Source organism: Melanerpes formicivorus, unplaced genomic scaffold (assembly GCF_026170545.1).
Source record: "Melanerpes formicivorus ecotype bairdi unplaced genomic scaffold, bMelFor1.0.p_v2 SCAF_69, whole genome shotgun sequence".
NCBI classification, from domain to species: Eukaryota; Metazoa; Chordata; class Aves; order Piciformes; family Picidae; genus Melanerpes; species Melanerpes formicivorus.
The window spans coordinates 2,750,970-2,770,904 of NW_027142421.1; the positions used below are offsets into that span (position 1 = coordinate 2,750,970).

A 19,935-nucleotide genomic window follows, 5' to 3' on the forward strand; every position below is an offset into this window, starting at 1 on the left:
ATAGTCAGTCCTGCTTTCACTGATTTCCATGATCTATTCAAGCATGAGGAGGGATTGGTTTCTTATATTAGTTACCTTAAGATATATACTAGGATATCATAAACAAGCAATGCTTTTCAAGCCTTATGCCCTTATATTTTCTTAATGTTTAAATGCATATGTATCTAGGAAATGCCTCTAAAATACAGAGCTGCACTTTAAGAAAGGAAAACATAATCCTGAAACACTGAATTAAAAGTAGGATCACGTTCCTGCAACTTTGAGAAACACCGAGTTTCGCAGCAGCTGCTAGAAAGAGAAGCCAAACTTACTGAAGAGAAACTTGAGTCTTCATGAATGCTCCCAAACATGTCTGGAGACGAAACATCAACTGAAAGACTAGGAATAGGGTTTAAAAAGTGAGTAGTATAGTGCTTTGGCTTACTGGATACATGGTGGATTCAAATGGAACAGCTGGAATGGAATCTGGCTTCAAGCCCACTCGCACAAAATAAAGCAGTCCACAAGGCTTTGTTTTGACAAGGTGTCCACAAAGTCTGCATGAGGCCTGTGGACAGATAGCACTATTCCATCTACAGACCTTTCTTGCTGAAAACATTTTAATTTTCTATAATTTCCCTGGTTTGCCAGATATCCTATTTTATTTATACACCTCTCCAGCCAGAGTCATCCAAATAGTAAAAGGAAGAGGGCATTAGGAACACAGTTAATGTGCTCTATCCTAATGCATACTGTGGGTACCAATATTTGCCAAGTCTCTTCCTTTTCACAAATGAATGCTAGGTGCTCTTGGCAATTCAGGCTACTCTGACATGGCTTGGTCTCTAAAACAAGTGTATCATGATCAAATATCACATAAACTTCCACGAATTTAGCTGAAATACCAACAGAGTAAGTAAAAAATAGAAGAGAAGAAAGGCAAGGGCTGCTATTCCATGACTGGACATTACTTAGGGACAACTCATTCCATGTATGGTCATGTCAAAATCAGCTCCTGTCATGGAATAAAATGGCACCATATTCATTAGCTTACATAATATTACATGCTGGTGCTCAAATTCTTTGGCATTAGAAGTATCTGCTCTTATTTCAAAGCATCACTAACCAGAGGCAAAAGTATTCACAACAAATATGAAACAGCAGGAGGAATAAAATTACACCACCACTGACATCTGGGACTTACACCCACCATTTCAGAGCACTACTACTACTTCAGGTCCTATTTACTTACTGTGCTGTATCTATGTCACCATCAGGTTTGGTGCTCAGTTGCTCCACACAGTCTATAAAGACCTAGAAAACAAAGAAAGATCTAAATTTACTGCCAAAACTGAACAAAATCCTTATATTTCCTTTTAACTACAGTCAACAGAAGCAGAACAGTCCTCAACACCTTTTTCATCTTAAACCTTACCTCAGTTCAGTAATTCTAGTTACATCTTTTGAATGCACATTTTCTGTTTTACATGGGAGTGTCTCTCAACCTCTGACCAGTCACAATGAGTGAAAATACTTGAATATGTCATTTGCCCTCTGAGGGTTTGATATCACCAGATTCAGATAGCAAGCTCTAAGTAGAGTCAAGCACGTATCAGTATCCCACAGTGAATCAGAGGAATGACAGCCACCAACTTGTGGTATCTTTAGCTTGGTGGGCACAGCACAGAGCACATGTGTGGTGGTTGCTTGTGTTCACAATTTCATACTTCAAAGCACTTGAGTTACCTGCATGATCCCAATGCTCAACTGGCACACGTCCTCCTGTGTTCTCTGTTGCTGGAAAACCTGAGGATGCAAGCACATTATTTCAGCAGGCCAGCTTCATGTGGCCTTATTGTCAAGGAATGGATGACTAACCTATCCCTGAAGAGGTGACACAATTATGGGAATGGCTGCTGGGACACAGTGTTCTTTCAGGAATCAACTTCAGTTTTTCCTCACCAAGAAATGATTAGAGAGAATACAGGTCTGAATAAACAGCTTGAAAACCGTGAAGAAATACCACACAGAAAAGGGAGACCTTCTAGACCCTAGCAGATGATATGTATCATTGATGGCTAATGGAATTGCAGCAAAAGCTCTCAGGAAGTTCTCAAAGATCTTTGCACCATAATCAGAAGGATTTGCCACATGCAGCAGAGTCTTTTGAATGATGTTTATTTCAGAATCCAGACAAGCTAGGCATTAAAATTAAGGGAGGAGAGAGAAGTAATCCAGGAGGGGCCTGAGGGACTCTACAAAAGTGTCAAACTCCCTTAGATCACTGAAACCTGAAGAAAATATCAGTACCACAATCAACCAGGGCCTCAAGGTTCTAAGGGGAAGGGGACAATTTGGAATCCTGATTTAGAATAAAGTTTACAGAAGAAAAAAGGGCAAAATTCAAGTTTCACAACCAGTTGGGTGCAACACTGAAAGAGTAACCCCTAGGAATATTCCCCCTTCCTCTTTTTGTTTTTTGTTTCCCATGTAAATAAAGAAACAACTAGTGCTACCTCAAAATCACATTAATAGCTTTTTTAAAGATTCAATGGCAGGTCCAACCTGCCCCAGACACACAGCTACTCCTAACAAAGGAAACACAATCAGAGTTTTAAAAGCTAGCAGCAGTGGGAAAAGTGTACATGGAAAAAATGAAGAGGCAAGTTAGAGCCCTGGATCATCCTCTGAAAGCTCTTGTTCTGAAACCCAACAGTAATTTACATGAAGAGAAAAAAAACAGAAGCAGAGCTCCTAACTTACACTGGCTTCTCCAGGTTTGCAGTCCAGCACAGTTTTCAGAGATTGCAGGGAACGAATAATGCACTGTTCAAACTGGGATGGCTGAAAAGCAAATCACTTATGAGCTTCAGAGACAAAGGTGTGCTAACCACAAATATAAAAGCTTTTAGGCCACATGGTAAGATCTTCATTTCCATATAAGCCCAAAGAAGGAAAAAAACCCACAACAATCACAATTTATAAATTACCACAGGACCCTTTTGTTCTGATTGTGCTTTTGTACTTCACTGCAGAACATTCACCATAACTGAATGCATCCAGTGTGTGCTCAGATAGACAAGAAGGCCAACAGCATCTGGCTTGTATCAGGAATAGTGTGACCAGCAGGACCAGGGTGGAGATCATCCCCCAGTGCAGGGCACTGGTGAGGCTACACCTTGAATACTGGGTTCCCTTTTGGGCCCCTCACTACAAGGACATTGAAGTGCTGGAGTGCATCTAGAGAAAGGCAACTAAGATAGTGAAGGGTCTAGAGGACAAGCCTTCAGAGAAGCAGCTGAGGGAACTGAGGGTGTTCAGTCTGGAGGAAAGGAAGCTGCTCTCTACTAATCCTTGAAAGTTGTCTGGAACAAGGTGGGGGTTGGTATTCTCTCCCAGGGAACCAGGGCAAGAGCAAATGGTCTGAAATTCCCCCAGGGGAGGTTTAGGCTGGGCATGAGGAAAAATTTCTTCACTGAAAGGGTTGCAAAGCCCTGGAAAAGGCTGCCCAGGACAGTGGGTGATTCATTATCTCTGGAGGGATCTAAAAGCCATGTAGATGTGGTGCAGGGGGACATGGTTTAGTGGTGGACTGGGTAGTGCTGGGTTAATGGTTGGACTCAATGATCTTAAAGGTCTTTTCCAGCTTAAACAATTATATTCTTCTATGTATGTTTTTGTTATTTGAATGAGAAACTTCTACACCAAAGAGCCTCCTCTAAAATGGTCATGAAGCATTTTTATTGCTTCTTTGTGGTGACATATATTGACAATTAAATTATAGATGATGCCAGTGACACCCTCTCTCCTCCCTTCTTTGGTCTAAGTTGGGACAGAATGTGACATTATGCTTCTGCACTTGATTTCAGCAAAAGATTTATAGGAAAAATGGATTTAAACTGTTTTTACATGAAGGAAAAAACCCCACTGGGGTTTGGGGCCTTCTTTACCTTCAGGTTTCAAAATCTGAAGTATGAATTTCTTGATGCATGCATCAATTTCACCCCGAAAGTGCAAAGGAGTTCATTAACAAGTCATTAGTCAGTTTTTCCTTGTCTTTCTCTCTTGCCTGGCAAGTCACACCTTTTTGTTAGTGAGCCTGCCTACTGGCATTGGGCAGGAAGCTGCTGTACGGGGCAACACAAAACAGCAAGATGTCACTGCTCTGGGGAAGGGCGACAATACCCTACTGGGTTCAGGTCAAAGACGTGGACACCCCCCCCCCACACTTCTAAACCATGTAAACCTGCTCCTCATCCAGCAGATAGCTCATGGCACATCACCAACTTCAGGCTCAGAGTGACTTCAGTTATGTCAGAGCTGGTGTGGAGGTGGATCATGGAAGTGATGCCTACACGGCAAGCTGAAAATCATGAAAAAAGCTACTAAAACAATCTGTATTTATTATTTTGGGGCTGGCTTAAAAGAAAATGAAGAGTAGTAAAGTGCTCCCTTCATTTTTTGCTTCCACATTACATGGAAGCAATCTTCATAGTTTAGGAGAAGAAAGCTATTCAGATATGTTATGTTGTGAAACTGAGGAAAGGTGGCTCTGTGTCTTACTTTTCTACCTGGAGTATAAATGCTAAAGGGGTTATGAACCAGCATTTCTTACAACTTCAAATACAGCTTCTACCTTAAGCCTAAAATGTCCCCAGATTTCTGCTAACACCACAATCAAAATGAAGTCTGCTTTAGTGGATAAATAACTCTACCATGACAAAACAGAGCGAAATGCCACTACTAAAATTTGGCATCTAGCTATCTAGGGAAGTGCCGAACCCAAGGAATTTGTGGGTGATTTCAAAATACAAAACAAACCCAGCCATGACTTAAGCTAAGTTTTTAAACAAAGATGGGTTAAGATACAGCAAACCCATAAGGAAACAAAGCTTTGGTGGAAGATTCTTCCTCCTCCTTCCAGTTTCAGATGAATGAAGAGCACAAGAGTTAAGGGACTTGCCCAAGTCAGCAGCAACTGAAACCAAGACCAGAAGTGTAAATCTGGATGTAATACTACTACCAGCCCTAAAACACTCCTTCCTACAGTGTGTATATTGTGATTGCCTAATGCCCTCCTACTCAACTTTGAACACATATTTTTAGATGCAAATAAGAAAAACTAAGAAAGTTTGTGGAGCAATCTCTTAGATAATACACACAAAGCAACTCTCCCTCCCACAGGGCCCCTTCTGCTTTCGCTGATTGTTTTTAAGTCACACCTACGAGGTGCTGTGTTTTAGGCATTACTCATTACTGTTTAGTTCCAGAAAGCATCTCACTAATTTATCTGAATTTGGTTTCAAGGCATTTGTTGCTTGTGTGTAGGCATTCTCCTAAATTAGTAGCTTTTCAGTTCAATTTCTCATTATAAGGTGTAAGTGACCTATTTACACAGCTACAGACCAATTCCATGGTAGTGTGCCCACTACATTATGAAGTGTTTTGATGTCAGCTGAACTTGTGACCTCAGCAATTATTTACTTCGGTAAACCATCCCTACAATAAGGTGCTTAATAATGAAAGTTATTCTTATACCAGCAAAATCATGCTGGAGGTCAGCAGTACTTAGACTGAAATAATCCTACTTAAGGTAGAAAGCCATGCTACATACTTTGATGAAGGAATCATTAAGGTTGAAAAAGATATTCCAAGATCAACAAGGCCAGCTGTTAAACCAGCACTGTCACCTCCAGCACTAAACCATGTCCCTAACAGACACCCAGTTCTTAGGAATTTTCCTCTCTCAATACACGGCACAAAGCTGCCAAACTTTTAGTTAGGCTCTTTCTTTTTCTCCCCGTTTTGCAGCTTTGAAGATGTTGCTGCTCAGTAGTGCCATTAACACTGTAAGTTACTTCAGAAAGAAGAGTTTAAGAAGTACAAATAAAAACTTTGTCAAAGGAAGAAAAGAAAAAGACTCCAATTTTGTGTTTTGTGATGGGATCTGTTAGGAGAGCTACTGGTAACCATTCAAACAAACAGTTTTGCGGTTTTCCATCTTCCTGTATTTTCATATTTTAATAGAACTAGAGACACCAGTATAGACAAATACCAGACAAAGTCCAAAGTAATTCAGTTTTTGGAGAATATAGAAACCAGTTTCATTACACTTGCAAAAGAAAGCACCTATAAGACCCAGAAGTATACCCACCAACGATGTCAAACCTTCATTGTCAACTACCCAGTCTTCTTTTTCAGCTAACCTCTTTATATCTGCAAGAGAGAGCAAGAGAGAAGGGGTGGGGGCAGGGAAAATACACTAATTTTCATTATTAAAAATGATTTGAACTTGAAAAGATAAACCACAGACACTGGGACTGCAATGAGTAGGCACACAAGCAACTAGCACTAAAAGCTTCAAAGCTTTCAGCATTCTCAAATGACTCAAAGTGGAACTCACGTAGGGTATGCTGGTGACACCACGTAGAGAAGCAGACCAGTGATACATGCATGAAGCACAACTTTTACTGGAAAGCTTAAAACTAAAAGGAATATTGTGAAGGCTTGGGGTTTGTTTGTATTTGGTAACTTTTTCACCACAACATAAAATACTGCACTTAAGAAGCCAGGTTGCTGGTCGATTATACTTCATCTCTTAATTCAAAATGGGAAAAAAGAGAAATAAAGCTTAACATTTTAGTAAAGACAGGAAGGACAGCATGTCATTTGTATTTAATAGCTATAAAAGAGGCACAGAATGCCCACTGGGTGTCAAGGATCCTGGTGCTGGACTGTTTTCAAAAACACCTGAAGGCATAAGCAAAACAGTTTCTTCTGCTACCCAGAAGGTGTCAATCGACGGTAAGAGAAGCGCAGTGTTCGGTTTTGGGTCCCTCACTACAAGAAGGACTTTGAATTGCTGGAGCAGGTGCAGAGACTGGGGGAAAAAAAAGGTGGTGAAGAGTCTAGAGAAGTTTTTGAGGTGCAGTTGAGGGACCTGGGACTGTTAAATCTGGGGAAAAGAAGGCTGAAGGGAGACCTTCTGGCTTTCTACAACTACTAGAAAAGAGGCTGGAACAAGATGTGAGTTACTCTTTCCTCCCAAGGAAGAAGTGATAGGACAAGGAGAAACAGCCTCAAGTTATGCTGGGAGGTGGTTTAGGTTGCACACAAGGAACAATTTCTTCCCTAAAAGTGTTGTCAAGCCCTGGAACAGACTGTCCAGGGCAATGGCAGAGTCCCCATTCCTGGAGGGATTAAAAAGCCCTGCAGATGTGGTGCTGAGGCACACAGTTGAGCAATGGACTTGGTAGTGTTGGGTTCCATCATCTTAAAGGTGTTTTCCAGCCTGAATGATTCTGTGATTCTACGGCAGGATGTCAACACAAAGCTCATGTGCTGTAAACAGAATTCCTCTATGGACACATGCATTATGCATCATTGCTTTCTTGTGGGCTTAATCATCTTAGAATAAAGATAAACTGTGTGCAGTTTGGAGGGGTTTTGACATAGCTTTTCACACAAAGTGCTCATCATAACTGTATGAACATCATGAAGCTCCCTTTTCAATGAGCAATTTTCAGGTTTAGGCTGCATGTTAGAAAGGAGTTCTTCATGGAAAAAGTGATTGGCCATTGGAATGGGCTGCCCAGGGAGGTGGTGGAGTCACCATCACTGGAGGTGTTTAGGAGGAGACTGGATGGGGTGCTGGGTGCCATGGTTTAGTTGATTAGATAATGTTGGATGATAGGTTGGACTTGATGATCTCAAAGGTCTCTTCCATCCTAGCTAACTCTACTCTACTCTACTCTACTCTATTCTATCTCTTCCCAAAATTCAAGAAAGAAGATAACTAATGTGTGCTGGAATGTATCTTCACTATCTTGGTGCTTTAATTAGCCTGGTTATGGTGTCATATCCTGCAATTCTACATCTCATGGAAATATAGACTTGGTGAGGATAGAAGGTATTCAGGGATTGCTCAGAATCATTCTGTTCGTTTCCCTATTTACTAAACCACTTAACCAATAGTCGAGCAGGGTTTAGATTGTGCTGATCAGCCATGACATGTTTTTGTGGCTGCTCACTTTTGCATTACTTTCTGAGCTAGTATCAATACAAAAGAAACAAATTACTTTCTCGTATTTCACAGCTTACCCAATTCCAGTCTCATGCATCGATGTAAACTCCCTCTCTAGTCTAGCATTCACTTAATCTGGCTTTTGTGACCTTTCTGATCAGTGATCACATATGAGATGGAAAGAACACAAACTGCTCCTCAAGGTGTTTATCATAACAAAAAACCCCCTCTGTGTGTGGGCAGATTTACTCTCTAAATCTAATGATTTAGCTAATGATACAGGACTTTATCAAGAGTTTTGGTTGATCTGAAGGCCTTTACCAACTTACAACATGCAGCAAGAGATGAGATTTGAACTTTCTGTCAACAGCATACGCCAAGATACTTCAGAGAGATTCTAGAAGCAAGATTCATCTGCAGGAGGAGCCTTTTTGACTTATATGTTACAGATATAACTACATCTGAGATTCATGAGAATATCCATTCTTTCATTGGTCCCCTAAAAAGAACAGTTTCTCCAAGGGCCAAATTTATGTGGCCATGTCCAGAAAAACTATCCACACATATTCAACACAGGTACTTTTGCTTAAGCTAGGAAATAAATGAGGCACACACTGCGACAACATGAAATGGGAGTCATCATACAGGCAGGTTCTCTGCTCTTTTCCTGTTAGATGCTACAGTCAGAACATGGAACTGCTTCAGTGAGAGAGGATGGAAGCAGCAAAGGAGGCTGCTGTTATCAGGTAGATGAAAGGGAGAGATGATATCCAGTCAACATAACATACTGGCATCTTAAAGGAGCAATGTGCTCTTGTGTCTAAGAAGGTCAATGACATTCTGGGGTGCGATCAGTTGGTCGAGATATGTTCTCCTTCCCCTCTACTCTGCCCTGGTGAGGCCACATCTGGAATATTGTGTCCAGTTCTGGGCTGCTCAGTTCAAGAAGAACAGGGAACTGCTTGAAAGAGTACAGCACAGAGCCACCAAAATGGTTAAGGGAGTGGAACATATTCCTTACAAGGAGAGACTGAGGGAGCTGGGGCTCTTTAGCTTGGGGAAAGAGACTAAGGGGTGATCTCATTCATGTTTATAAATATATAAAGGGTGAATGCCAAGAGGATGGAGCCAGGTTCTTAGCGATGCCCAATAGCAGGACAAGGGGCAATGGGTAGAAGTGGAGGCACAGGAAGTTCCATGGAAACATGAGAAAAAAAAAATTCACTGTGAGGGTGATGGAACAGTAGAACAGGCTACCCAGGGAGGTTGTGGAGTCTCCCTCTCCAGAAATATTCAAAATCCACCTGGAAGTGTACCTGTGTGATCTGGTATAGGTGATCCTGCTCTGGCAGGGGGGTTGAACTAGATGATCTTTTGAGGTCCCTTCCAACCCCTACTTCTATGATTCTGTGACATCCCAATCCAAAACAGAAAAGTATGAACAAAGACATTCAGGCCAAATTGCAAATCATTCACAGGTGGTAAATCTGCTTGTATCAAAACCTAAGGCATGGACTACTACAGGAGTTTCTCTTCCATAGACTGTTTGTGGCCAGCCACCAGGACAGTCTGGATCTGAACATTACACTGGGCTATCACAACGATGTGATGAGTAGGAAAAAGTAGTAGGACAGCAGACTTTTTTGCTGAGACCTTCATCATTAATAATGTATCAGAGCTCTTTGGACTGAACTGGAGAAGTTTAGGTGGAAAGCTCAGAGATTTGGTAAGGAAAGAGTCAGCAAACTGGTTTGGAGTTAGATTCTTCCTTTGAGGCAGACAGGACATCTGAAGAATCAACTAGACAGAGGGAAGTCAGTCCAATAGGACCAGCCTCAGCTCATAATTAAACAAAATAAATGTTTTCATCTACCAACTAAAAAACAAAGTATATAATTGATGTCAACTGTACTAACTGAAGAAAAGCTAAGGAGGGCAGAACTCAAAAAAGCAAATGCATTGTATTTCCAATATGGGAGAGATGAATGAGGAGATAAAGCAACTGTCTCAGTGCAAAGGAAACAGATCTAAACTCCTGTATCCATTAGACTAGGGGATGAGATGACTCATAACACATTTCTGTCCAGAAAGTGAAATACTTGATTAAGTCCTGTGAGATATCATAGAACTCAGGAGTCTGCTGCCATTATAACATCTAACAAATATGTTTACCTTCCAGAACATGTTTTGGCATCATCACAGGGGAAAAAAGTGTAAAAATAACCCTAAGCAAAGAGACCTGCAGCTTTCTCTTACCTTCAGCTGTGTGTTGTAAGGTCACCATGATGCAACGCACACGGAGGTCCAAAATAAGATCCTGGATGATCTGAAGCATATCATTGGGTATCTCAAGTGCAGTAAGAGACTCAGAACTAAGCCTGGAAAGCAAATAAACCTAGACTGAAGTGTGAATCTACAGTGTTTTTAAGCTGATAAAATTTTATTGATCTTTTTTGGACATTTTTTGTGTATGTGAATATGCTAGCTCAGTTTATCTTTGAGAACTGATTATCCCATTCAGATAAGATTAAATACTTAACTCAGAAACTGGAAAATACAGGTTTATTAATTACTCCTGGACATAGAATCCTAACTCCCCTATAAGTAATTTTGTTTTGTAATCCTATTTTTGAATGACTACTCAGGGTATATAGTGCAACAAACAATTTGTCTGAAAGCATACAGGCATTCCACAGACGCATTTACCTCACTGTCTGGACAACATGTGTTAGCCACTGGCCAGAAAGTTCTGATTTCATCTCCCAGCCACCATACTCTCTTGATTCTCCTTCTCTGAGGCTGAATGGAAGCAAAGCTCCACGGATAAGTTTCACTAGAGAGTGCATCACTTCCTGAATCATTTTCTGCATCAGAAGAAGGGGGAAAGTTAAAAGGAAAGAAAAAAAAAGTGAAAAGCTCTGTTGCTGTGCTCAAGTAGCCATGCACTTGCTATACACAGAGTTAGGTGGCTTGGATGGGCTGTGGTCCCAAGTAACCTACTCTTCCCCAGATTGCATGATCTCACCTCCACTCCCTCTAATATCCACTGGTTGGGTACCTTGGGGATGCTGGTTAACAGCCTATGAACATGGGCCGGCAATGTGCTCAGGTGGCCAAGAAGGCCACAAGTGTCCTGCCCTGGATTATCAACAGTGTGACATCAGGACCATGGCCTGTAATGGGTCCTGTTGAGGCCACATATTGAATCCTGGGTCGTTTTGAGTCCCTCACTCCAAGAAGGACATTGAGGGGCTGGAGCAGGTCCAGAGAAGGGCATATGCAGAGAAGCTGTTGAAGGGTCTGGATGAGGTGCTTGGTGTCATGGTTTAGTTGATTAGATGGTGTTGGGTGATAGGTTGGACTTGATGATCTCAAAGGTCTTTTCCAACCTGGTTAATTCTGTATTCTGAAGTGGATAATATATACATAGCCCCACATGTAGTAAGAGGAGAAGAAGAAGGTATAAGGGCACAAGGATGATTTAAGATATCTGGTATTCAAGGTGGTCAAAGTAAAGTAACTTGCTATGGAGCACAACTGAAGGAAATAAAAGTTACCCCCACAAAATTTACCTTGAAATCATTTTGTCTTTGCCTTGCATTCTTCTTTGATCTTTCCATTTGGCCAGACTTTTCAGCAGTCTTGTGAAAATGAGAACATTGAAAAGTGTAAGTATGTCATAACTACCGCTAAAGTTATTGTGAAAAAGGGGGTTTGAAAGTGAAGAAATGAAAACCAACGAGTTTTGATGCGATTACACACACTAACTCATGGTGCCTAAATAAGTAAGGACTAAATATACCAATAAACTATTAATTCCTGCAGGTCAGTGCAAAAAATGTTTAATTCTGAGGAGCTATGTGTATTTAAGACAGAAACAAGGATAAGAGTAGCTCTAAGAGTACAAACTTCATGAGGTGAAAGTTCTTCCACTGCAGTGTTAGCAAGAGCAATACCATATACAGTCCAACTGTGCATCGAGTTTATAGTGAAGAAACTCTTATTTTATCAACATGAAAGCTGCCCAGAGAAGGGCAACTAATTCAACTGATTATGTTAAAGACACTTTGCAAGAGCAGAAGCATCTTCATGGACAGGCCACTTCTTTGCAAACCCAGGAACACATTGCATGAGACAGTTACAGTTGAAGAAAAACATGGTTTGACTAATGGCCTTCCTGTTTGTAGGTCTAGCTTTCTGTGGAGCCTACTGAGAATACCAAAAATTGTACTGAAAAAGTGATTTCAAATACTGAGTTAAGTGCTGATGTAGAACTTCATAGTGAGATTATCTCCTTGTTCCTGCATGTACAGCAACATCTACTGGACATGAGGAGCAACACCATGATAAGAGCGCTCTCAGATCACTTTGCTTTCAAGTCACTAACTTGAAATGCTCTGTGTTTTAACTTCCTTCTTTTGCTAAAGCATCACAGAATTTTAAGGTAAAATAATTTGAAGAGAGAGAAAAATAAAACTGCTTAACTGTTAGGAAATACATAGCTATGAAACTCTTGTACTTAAAAAGCTATGAATTACACAGTTTCAGGCAAGAACAACAATGAAGTTATTGCTGCATCTAATATCTACTCTTCTAATGCCTTGAACAGAAAATGAGTTGCATTCCTTTAAACCACAGGCAGCAACTCAAAATCCACACTGTTTTACAGATGGATTAAAGAACAAGATTTCACAGATCTTTGATATATTTTTTTTTTCTTAGTGGTTTTGCTGAAACCTAATCTTAAACCTTTCGTGCACAGACAGACCAAAACTATCTTGTGGTAAGACCAACGGTTACTCCCCATGTATGTGACCTCCCCTCGAGTGATTCAAAGAACTCAGCTTTTTAAACTGTTGAAAATACCATGTAAGTCTTTAACTGACAATATTTTAGGGCATAAAGTGAACCTTTCAGAACTAAGAAGCACTAAACACCTCTCTAAAGCCTACAAACTGAAAATATATCTTGAAATTCATGTGCAGGAATTTTCTTTCCACACTTTTAAAGGCCATGAAAACTTGGATGAACTAACTGAAATGATCCTCTGTACCATGGTCCAGGGATTGTAAAACTCTTCAGCCATCACCTTGCTTCCTGAATGATAATAAATAGTGAGCAACATAGCAAAGACATTTCATGGACAATTAAAATCTGAATGGTTTCTGATAGTGAAATATAGATAAACCTTAAATCCTGAATGTGACAGGGTGACAGATATCCTTAGGTGCTCCAGAAGGAGTTTCCAAGTTCATGCCACCCCTTTGTCCACTCATTCTCAGTGGACTGTGGCATGCAGAGCAGAAAATGTACTGAGGACATTATCCCTCCTCTTTGCCCAAGAACTTGGGGGGCTTCCATAACAACCAAAAAAAAAAGTGTATGGGTGATTAATTCCTCACAAGCTCAGAACTCAGAACACGTCCCAACAAAGGAAGACCAGATGAGCCTTAAAGACTAACAGGAAACTACCTCCTCCTTTTTTTTTTTTGTGTTAAATATATGGAAACAAAGTTTTGTCCAGATGTCATAAAATTATTGCTTTTTCCACTTGCAGTCATTTTCATCAGCAGAATTTCTCAACCTTGTTGACAGTTCAAGTCTCAGTTTCTCTAGAACTTCCTTTCTTTTTTATTGTACTCAGAGAAAACAGCAGCATAGTAAAGTCCCAGTTCCAATGGCACTGTTGTCAAATATAAAGGTTGTCATTTCCCTTATGAAATCAATTATTTTTGTGAAAGTCACCAGCACTAAGGTTTACTTTTGATTCTCCTTCCTTCACTGAGCATTATGAGTGTCACATCTTCCTTTTGACATTACGATGTCAAATGAGGATCACAAACTGAATCTATTTCACTGCAGCTATAATGTTTAATTCATCAAGGGAATTAATTACATCAAGTGTAATGTATATTTCTATTAGGATCATGATATCAAGGCATTATATTTATCTACAGACAGTGTCAATAAATAGAACAACCACATGAAAAATTAATTCTTTAGATAGAGAAAATGACAAAATAAGTTCCAAATATCCTTTTCTTGAGATTTTTTGTTTTATTTTCTAAGGCTGCAATGAACAGCAGATATCTATGGCTGCAGTTCTGCTTCAGGAAAGATTCTGAGGTGGGATATTGTAGCTGTGATGACTTAAGGTTTTAAGCACAGCAGGACCCTCTAAGCATGACAGGATGAAAACAATGTCAATAAATTAAATGATACTGCCACAGTTAAAAGGAAGTTTTAGATGCACAAACTTTTCGGTTCAATATAGAAGATGATAATAAAAATGCATGTTCAAAAGCCTGCTTATCTCCCACCTGCTCTGTGTTATTCCAACTATCTCTACATCTTTTCACAGATCTTGTCCTCAAGACTTCTTTAGGACCCAGAATGAGTGGCCCAAACTGCAGTCAGTGGGACTTCCCAGTGGCAGCTCTGCAGACGAGGGATGAATTAAAGCCTCATCATCTGTAGACAGAACAGAGAACTGCCTTCCACAAACCTTCAACCATGTATTTATGTCAGACCTGCTCCTTGGATATATGCCATCAGTATCATTCTCACTCTGGAGAAGGAACAACATGGATTGAGAAGCAGAGGTGAACTGTGTAAAACAATGTAATTCTGTGACCAAATTTTAGCAACAAGAGAAATTCCAAAGCTAATCTATTTCTCTAGCAAAGATTTTGATGGTGGGCTTTATAGTATCCATACCAAATTATGTAACCTTTCAAAAGTAGTTAATTTGGTGCATATAAAACCAGCACATGACGTGAATCATACTTTTTATTTCTGCTTCTTGGAATAGCAAGATGATATTTATATAATCTGTAAAAACTGAGAAGGACACAGAGCTGGTAACCTTCACTGACTCACTGTAGTATGTCTGTGTCTACCACCCAGTGCTTGGTCATTTTGGACTCTGGTCTTGAACCTATCCTCACTTACAAATAATTAACACTTGAGAAGTGAGTACTCCTCTCCCAAAGAAAAGAAACCTTATTTTTTATCCTGTATGATTTTGTCTTCTACGTATCTCTATCCATCAATCTGCTAGATCTTCAGATGACCAAAGAAGAGCAGCTGGCTGGCTAGACACAAGTAAGAGGTGAAACTACACATCTATTGACTCCAGCCTCTGAAACGCACACATCACTGGCAGAATTCTAAGTGACTCCACTGTGTCCTTCTATTCCTTTAAAAAGAAAACTTGCTTATATAGGTTAGAATTGCAAGACAAGTCAAGGCAGCATCTCTCTAATATCTACGCTGAGAATGTATGTTCTTTTATAAATTTCTCTGACTCACTTCTTTTAGTGAACTGTAAGACTTCAAACATAATCATTGTGGAGCTTTGTTACTTAAAAGCCATTTATCCAAAAGAATCCATACCTCACTGAATAAACTTCCATTCACATAAGAAATCCAGAGCTTCCAGAAGTTGGGCAGCTGACTCACAACAAGCTTTGTCAACTTTTCCACAAAGACAACTTGCTGAGGAGCTTTATACCGCCAGGCTACGACAGAGAGAGGGAATCAAAAAGCAAAATGAAAAACTGGTACTGACAGTACCAGCAAGGCTTTGGGCTGAGAAAAGACAAAGGTGACAGTAGTATAATTATTTGGTACACATATATTTCTGAAGAGTCTGTGCACTTTATATTTTGAAATACCAATATTCAGCCTCAAACTGCACCACAATTTTATTGGCTTGCATGTGAAGACACACTGTGGCAACACAAGGATGTCCAATTCTCATTATTTCTCATTATGTGCTCTTGAAAGACTCATAGAATCATAAGATTATTTGGATTGGAAGGGACATTAAAGATCCTGTAGTTCAAAGCCCACTGCAATGGGTAAGCACCCCTCCTACTAGACCAGGTTACTCAAGGCCCCATCCAACCTGGCTTTGAACACTTCCAGGCTTGGAGCCTCCACTTCTCTGGGCAACCTGTTCCTGTATCTCATCACTCTCATAGGGAAGAGTTTCTTCCTAATGTCTAATCTAAATCAAGCTTCTTCCAGTTGGAAACCATGATGTCTCCTCCTGTCAATACATGTGTTTATGAAAAGTCCCTCTCCAGCTCTCCTGGAGGCCCCCTTCAGATACTGAAAGGCTGATATAAGGTCTCACTGAAGCCTTCTCTTCTCTAGTCTGAACAAGCCCAAGTGTCTCAGCCTGTCTTCATAGGAGAGGTGATCCAGCCTTCTGACCACCTGCATGGCCTCCTCTGGCCCCATTCCAACATGTCCATGCCTGGACCGAGCACTGCAGGTAGAGTCTCAACAGAGTGAAGCAAAGGAGCAGAAATGCATTGCTTGGGCTGCTCATGCTGACGGGGATGCAGCCCAGGAGACGGTTAGTTTCTGGACTGTAAGCATACATTTTTGGCTCATATTGAGCTTCTCATTAACCAGTACTTCCACATCCCTCTCCCTTCAACCCTATTTATAGATGGGTTTTCAAGGGAGTCCACAAAACTGAGAAAAAACATCAAAGCCAATCACAGCCAGAAGGTTCTTCATAAAACCCTACTTTCTACAAGCAGTGATACAGGGTGTTGAAGACACTTACGCCAAACAAAGGCTCAGTTCATTGTGGACACATAGCTCAAGCTCAGGCACACACTTTTTCTTCCCTTTCTGGGTTTGCAGCATTAGAGAACAAAGACCACATACTTGAGGTCACAGGAAGAGCAAAGGCAAGGTGAGTCACACACATAAGGTTTAACAGCAACAAAAGGTGGTAGGTAAAAATAGCCTTGTTTTCCAGAAAATACACTCATCATTTTGATTATATTTTAAGAAGCAGATTTCACCTATGAATTGCTCTTTATATGTAAAAAACCCCAGAGGTCTCCTTTAATCAGCAACAGTAATGCATGAGAAAGGATTTTGTTTGACAACAAACCAAACCACATGCACAGAACTTGGATTTCTGCTTGGTTGGTTGTTTTTTGGTGTGTTGTTTTTCTCCCCCTCCCCTTTCCTCCCTCCCCCCCTGTACCACACACTGTACATAGAGAACAGCATCTTTTGTTTTCCAGATAGAACCAATGCCTACCATCATCACGGCCAGCCTGAAAGCTGCTGCCCCTCTTCAAGGAAGCAGTTTGACTGAGATGGCCAATTGGGGATGGACGCACATCACTGTCCAGGTCTAGCATGGGGCTGTGGAGCAGTGGGTTGCCTAGGGAAAGGGGGAAGAAAAAGTTGTAACACTTTTGCACAACAATTGACATGAAACTGCACAGTGCATGTGGATTCCATTTTAATTCCGAAGCGACACACGGCAAGATTTATCTGGCAAAAACATTCTTAATCACAAAACCACCAAATTGTTTTGGTTGGAAAAGACCTATAGAATAGAATAGAATAGAATAGAATAGAATAGAATAGAATAGAATAGAATAGAATAGAATAGAATAGAATAGAATAGAATAGAATAGAATAGAATAGAATAGAATAGAATAGAATAGAATAGAATAGACCAGACCAGACCAGACCAGACCAGACTAGACCAGACTAGACCAGGTTGGAAGAGACCTTCAAGATCATTGTGTCCAACCTGTCATCCAACACCATCTAATCAACTAAACCATGCAACCAAGCACCCTGTCAAGTCTCCTCCTGAACACCTCCAGTGACGGCGATTTCACCACCTCCCCAGGCAGCCCATTCCAATGGGTAATCACTCTCTCTGTGTAAAACTTCCTCCTGACCTCCAGCCTGAACCTTCCCTGGCGCAGCCTGAAACTGTGTCCTCTTATTCTGGTGCTGGCTGCCTGGGAGAAGAGACCAAACTCTACCTGTCTACAACCCCCCTTCAGGTAGTTGTAGAGAGCAATAAGGTCATCCCTGAGCCTCCTCTTCTCCAGGCTAAGCTACCCCAGCTCCCTCAGTCTCTCCTCATAGGGCTTGTGTTCCAAACCCCTCACCAACTTCGTTGCCCTTCTCTGGACTCGTTCCAGCAAGTCAACATCCTTCCTAAACTGAGGGGCCCAGAACTGGACACAGGACTCGAGGTGTGGCCTAACCAGTACAGTGTAGAGGGGCAGAATGACCTCCCTGCTCCTGCTGGCCACACTGTTCTTAATGCAGGCCAGGATGCCACTGGCCCTCTTGGCTGCCTGGGCACACTGCAGGCTCATGTTCAGCCTACCATCAACCAGCAACCCCAGGTCCCTCTCTGCCTGGCTGCTCTCCAGCCACTCTGACCCCAGCCTGTAGCACTGCATGGGGTTGTTGTGGCCGATGTGCAGAACCCAGCACTTGGATGTGTTCAATCTCATGCCGTTGGACTCTGCCCATCTGTCCAGCCTGTCAAGGTCCCTCTGCAGAGCCTCTCTACCCTCTAGCAGATCAACTCCTGCCCCCAGCTTGGTGTTGTCAGCAAATTTACTGATGATGGACTCAATGCCCTCATCCAAATCATCAATAAAGATGTTAAAGAGCATGGGGCCCAGCACTGATCCCTGGGGGACTCCACTAGTGACTGGCTGCCAGCTGGATGTGGCACCATTCACCACCACTCTCTGGGCTCGGCCCTCCAGCCAGTTCCTAACCCATTGCAGTGTGCTCCCGTCCAAGCCATGGGCTGACAGCTTGGCCAGCAGTTTGCTATGGGGGACGGTGTCAAAGGCCTTGCTGAGGTCCAGGTAGACTACATCCACAGGCCTCCCCACATCCACCAGGCAGTCACCTGATCGCAGAAGGAGATCAGGTTGGTCAGGCAGGACCTGCCCTTCCTAAATCCATGCTGGCTGGGCCTGATCCCTTGGCCATCCTCTAAGTGCTTTAAGATCAAGTCCAACCATTATCTAACTCTACCAAGTCTAATGCTAAATAATGTTCCTCAGCACAATACCTATGCATCTTTTAAACACCTCCAAGGATGTTAAGTAGCACCCTGTCCAATTGACTGTCCTCACAGTAAAAAAAAGTCTTTCTTATATCAGGATGAAACTTCTGGTACTTAAAGCTGAAGTTTGTCGTGAGGATCTCAGTATTTGAGGTTATATTGCTTGATCTTTTCCATCAGTACCCACACTCACAATAACAGGAAGGTCACACAGTAAGAGAAACAGCTGCAATACTGCAAAGCACAGATGCAAAAGGATTTGAAGAATAGTCATCCTGAATTTATGCTGCTTTCAGACCAGCATGGCAGTAAAGATAAACCCAGTCATTTTACTTCAAATGCTGGAGCTCAAAGAACAACAGCAAGTGCTGTGGAACAGTCTCAAAATCCCCAATACTTTCCTTTAGAAAGAAAGTCTTTCTCCCCTAATTCTTTAGTGGTTGTTGAAGAGGTTTCCTGTCACCTCATCAAACTGACTGTTGACTCTTCCATTCATCTTATAGCTCTTCACACTATCAAATACCTCAGAAAACAGATCTGTTTGCTATGCAGCTCACCATCGTGATGGCCACACTGCTTTAACAGACTGGGTGAACCCACCTGTGGTGCCTTTAGCCTGCAGGATGATTTTGTTGACTATTTAAATCCTACAAAACTTATCTTTATGGCATCTTTACAATAGCTGAGTTTTCAGCCACAGGGACTCTGCTACAGTGATTTAAATATAATATCCACCATCAGCATACAGAATTGCTGTCGTGAGTTTGAACAAGAATTTAGGGGCAGGCTTTTCCAGCTGAATGAACTAATAATGCAGAATAATAAGAACAAAAAAAATATATATATATATATCAGAAGCTTTTAAAGCAGTTTTCTATGCTTCAAGTGCAAATACTTAATTCTGGACATTCACTACGCAATTGCCCAGGTAAGAGCTTGATTTCAGGTCACATGTTATCTGCATCATCAACAATTTAAACACCTATGACTGCTAAAATATATTTTTATTATTCCAAATTCACAGTGTTAAGTTCTGCATAAACACTCCAGCAAGCCTGCAGAATGA

At 41.3% G+C, this 19,935-nt stretch overlaps 1 protein-coding gene across 1 annotated transcript in view; it reads right to left on the bottom strand.

Annotated features, from left to right (window-relative positions):
* The window catches only part of EXOC2 (exocyst complex component 2), a 116,361-nt gene that overhangs the window by 41,592 nt on the left and 54,834 nt on the right, over nt 1–19,935 (bottom strand). The window contains exons 12-21 of the mRNA XM_068163033.1: nt 17,073–17,198; nt 15,398–15,522; nt 11,575–11,643; nt 10,709–10,866; nt 10,259–10,380; nt 6,134–6,195; nt 2,743–2,823; nt 1,726–1,785; nt 1,232–1,293; nt 312–378 (exon numbers count right to left, since the gene is read on the bottom strand). Coding sequence (XP_068019134.1) covers nt 312–378; nt 1,232–1,293; nt 1,726–1,785; nt 2,743–2,823; nt 6,134–6,195; nt 10,259–10,380; nt 10,709–10,866; nt 11,575–11,643; nt 15,398–15,522; nt 17,073–17,198 — 932 coding nt within the window. The remainder of the gene's footprint in view (nt 1–311; nt 379–1,231; nt 1,294–1,725; nt 1,786–2,742; nt 2,824–6,133; nt 6,196–10,258; nt 10,381–10,708; nt 10,867–11,574; nt 11,644–15,397; nt 15,523–17,072; nt 17,199–19,935) is intronic.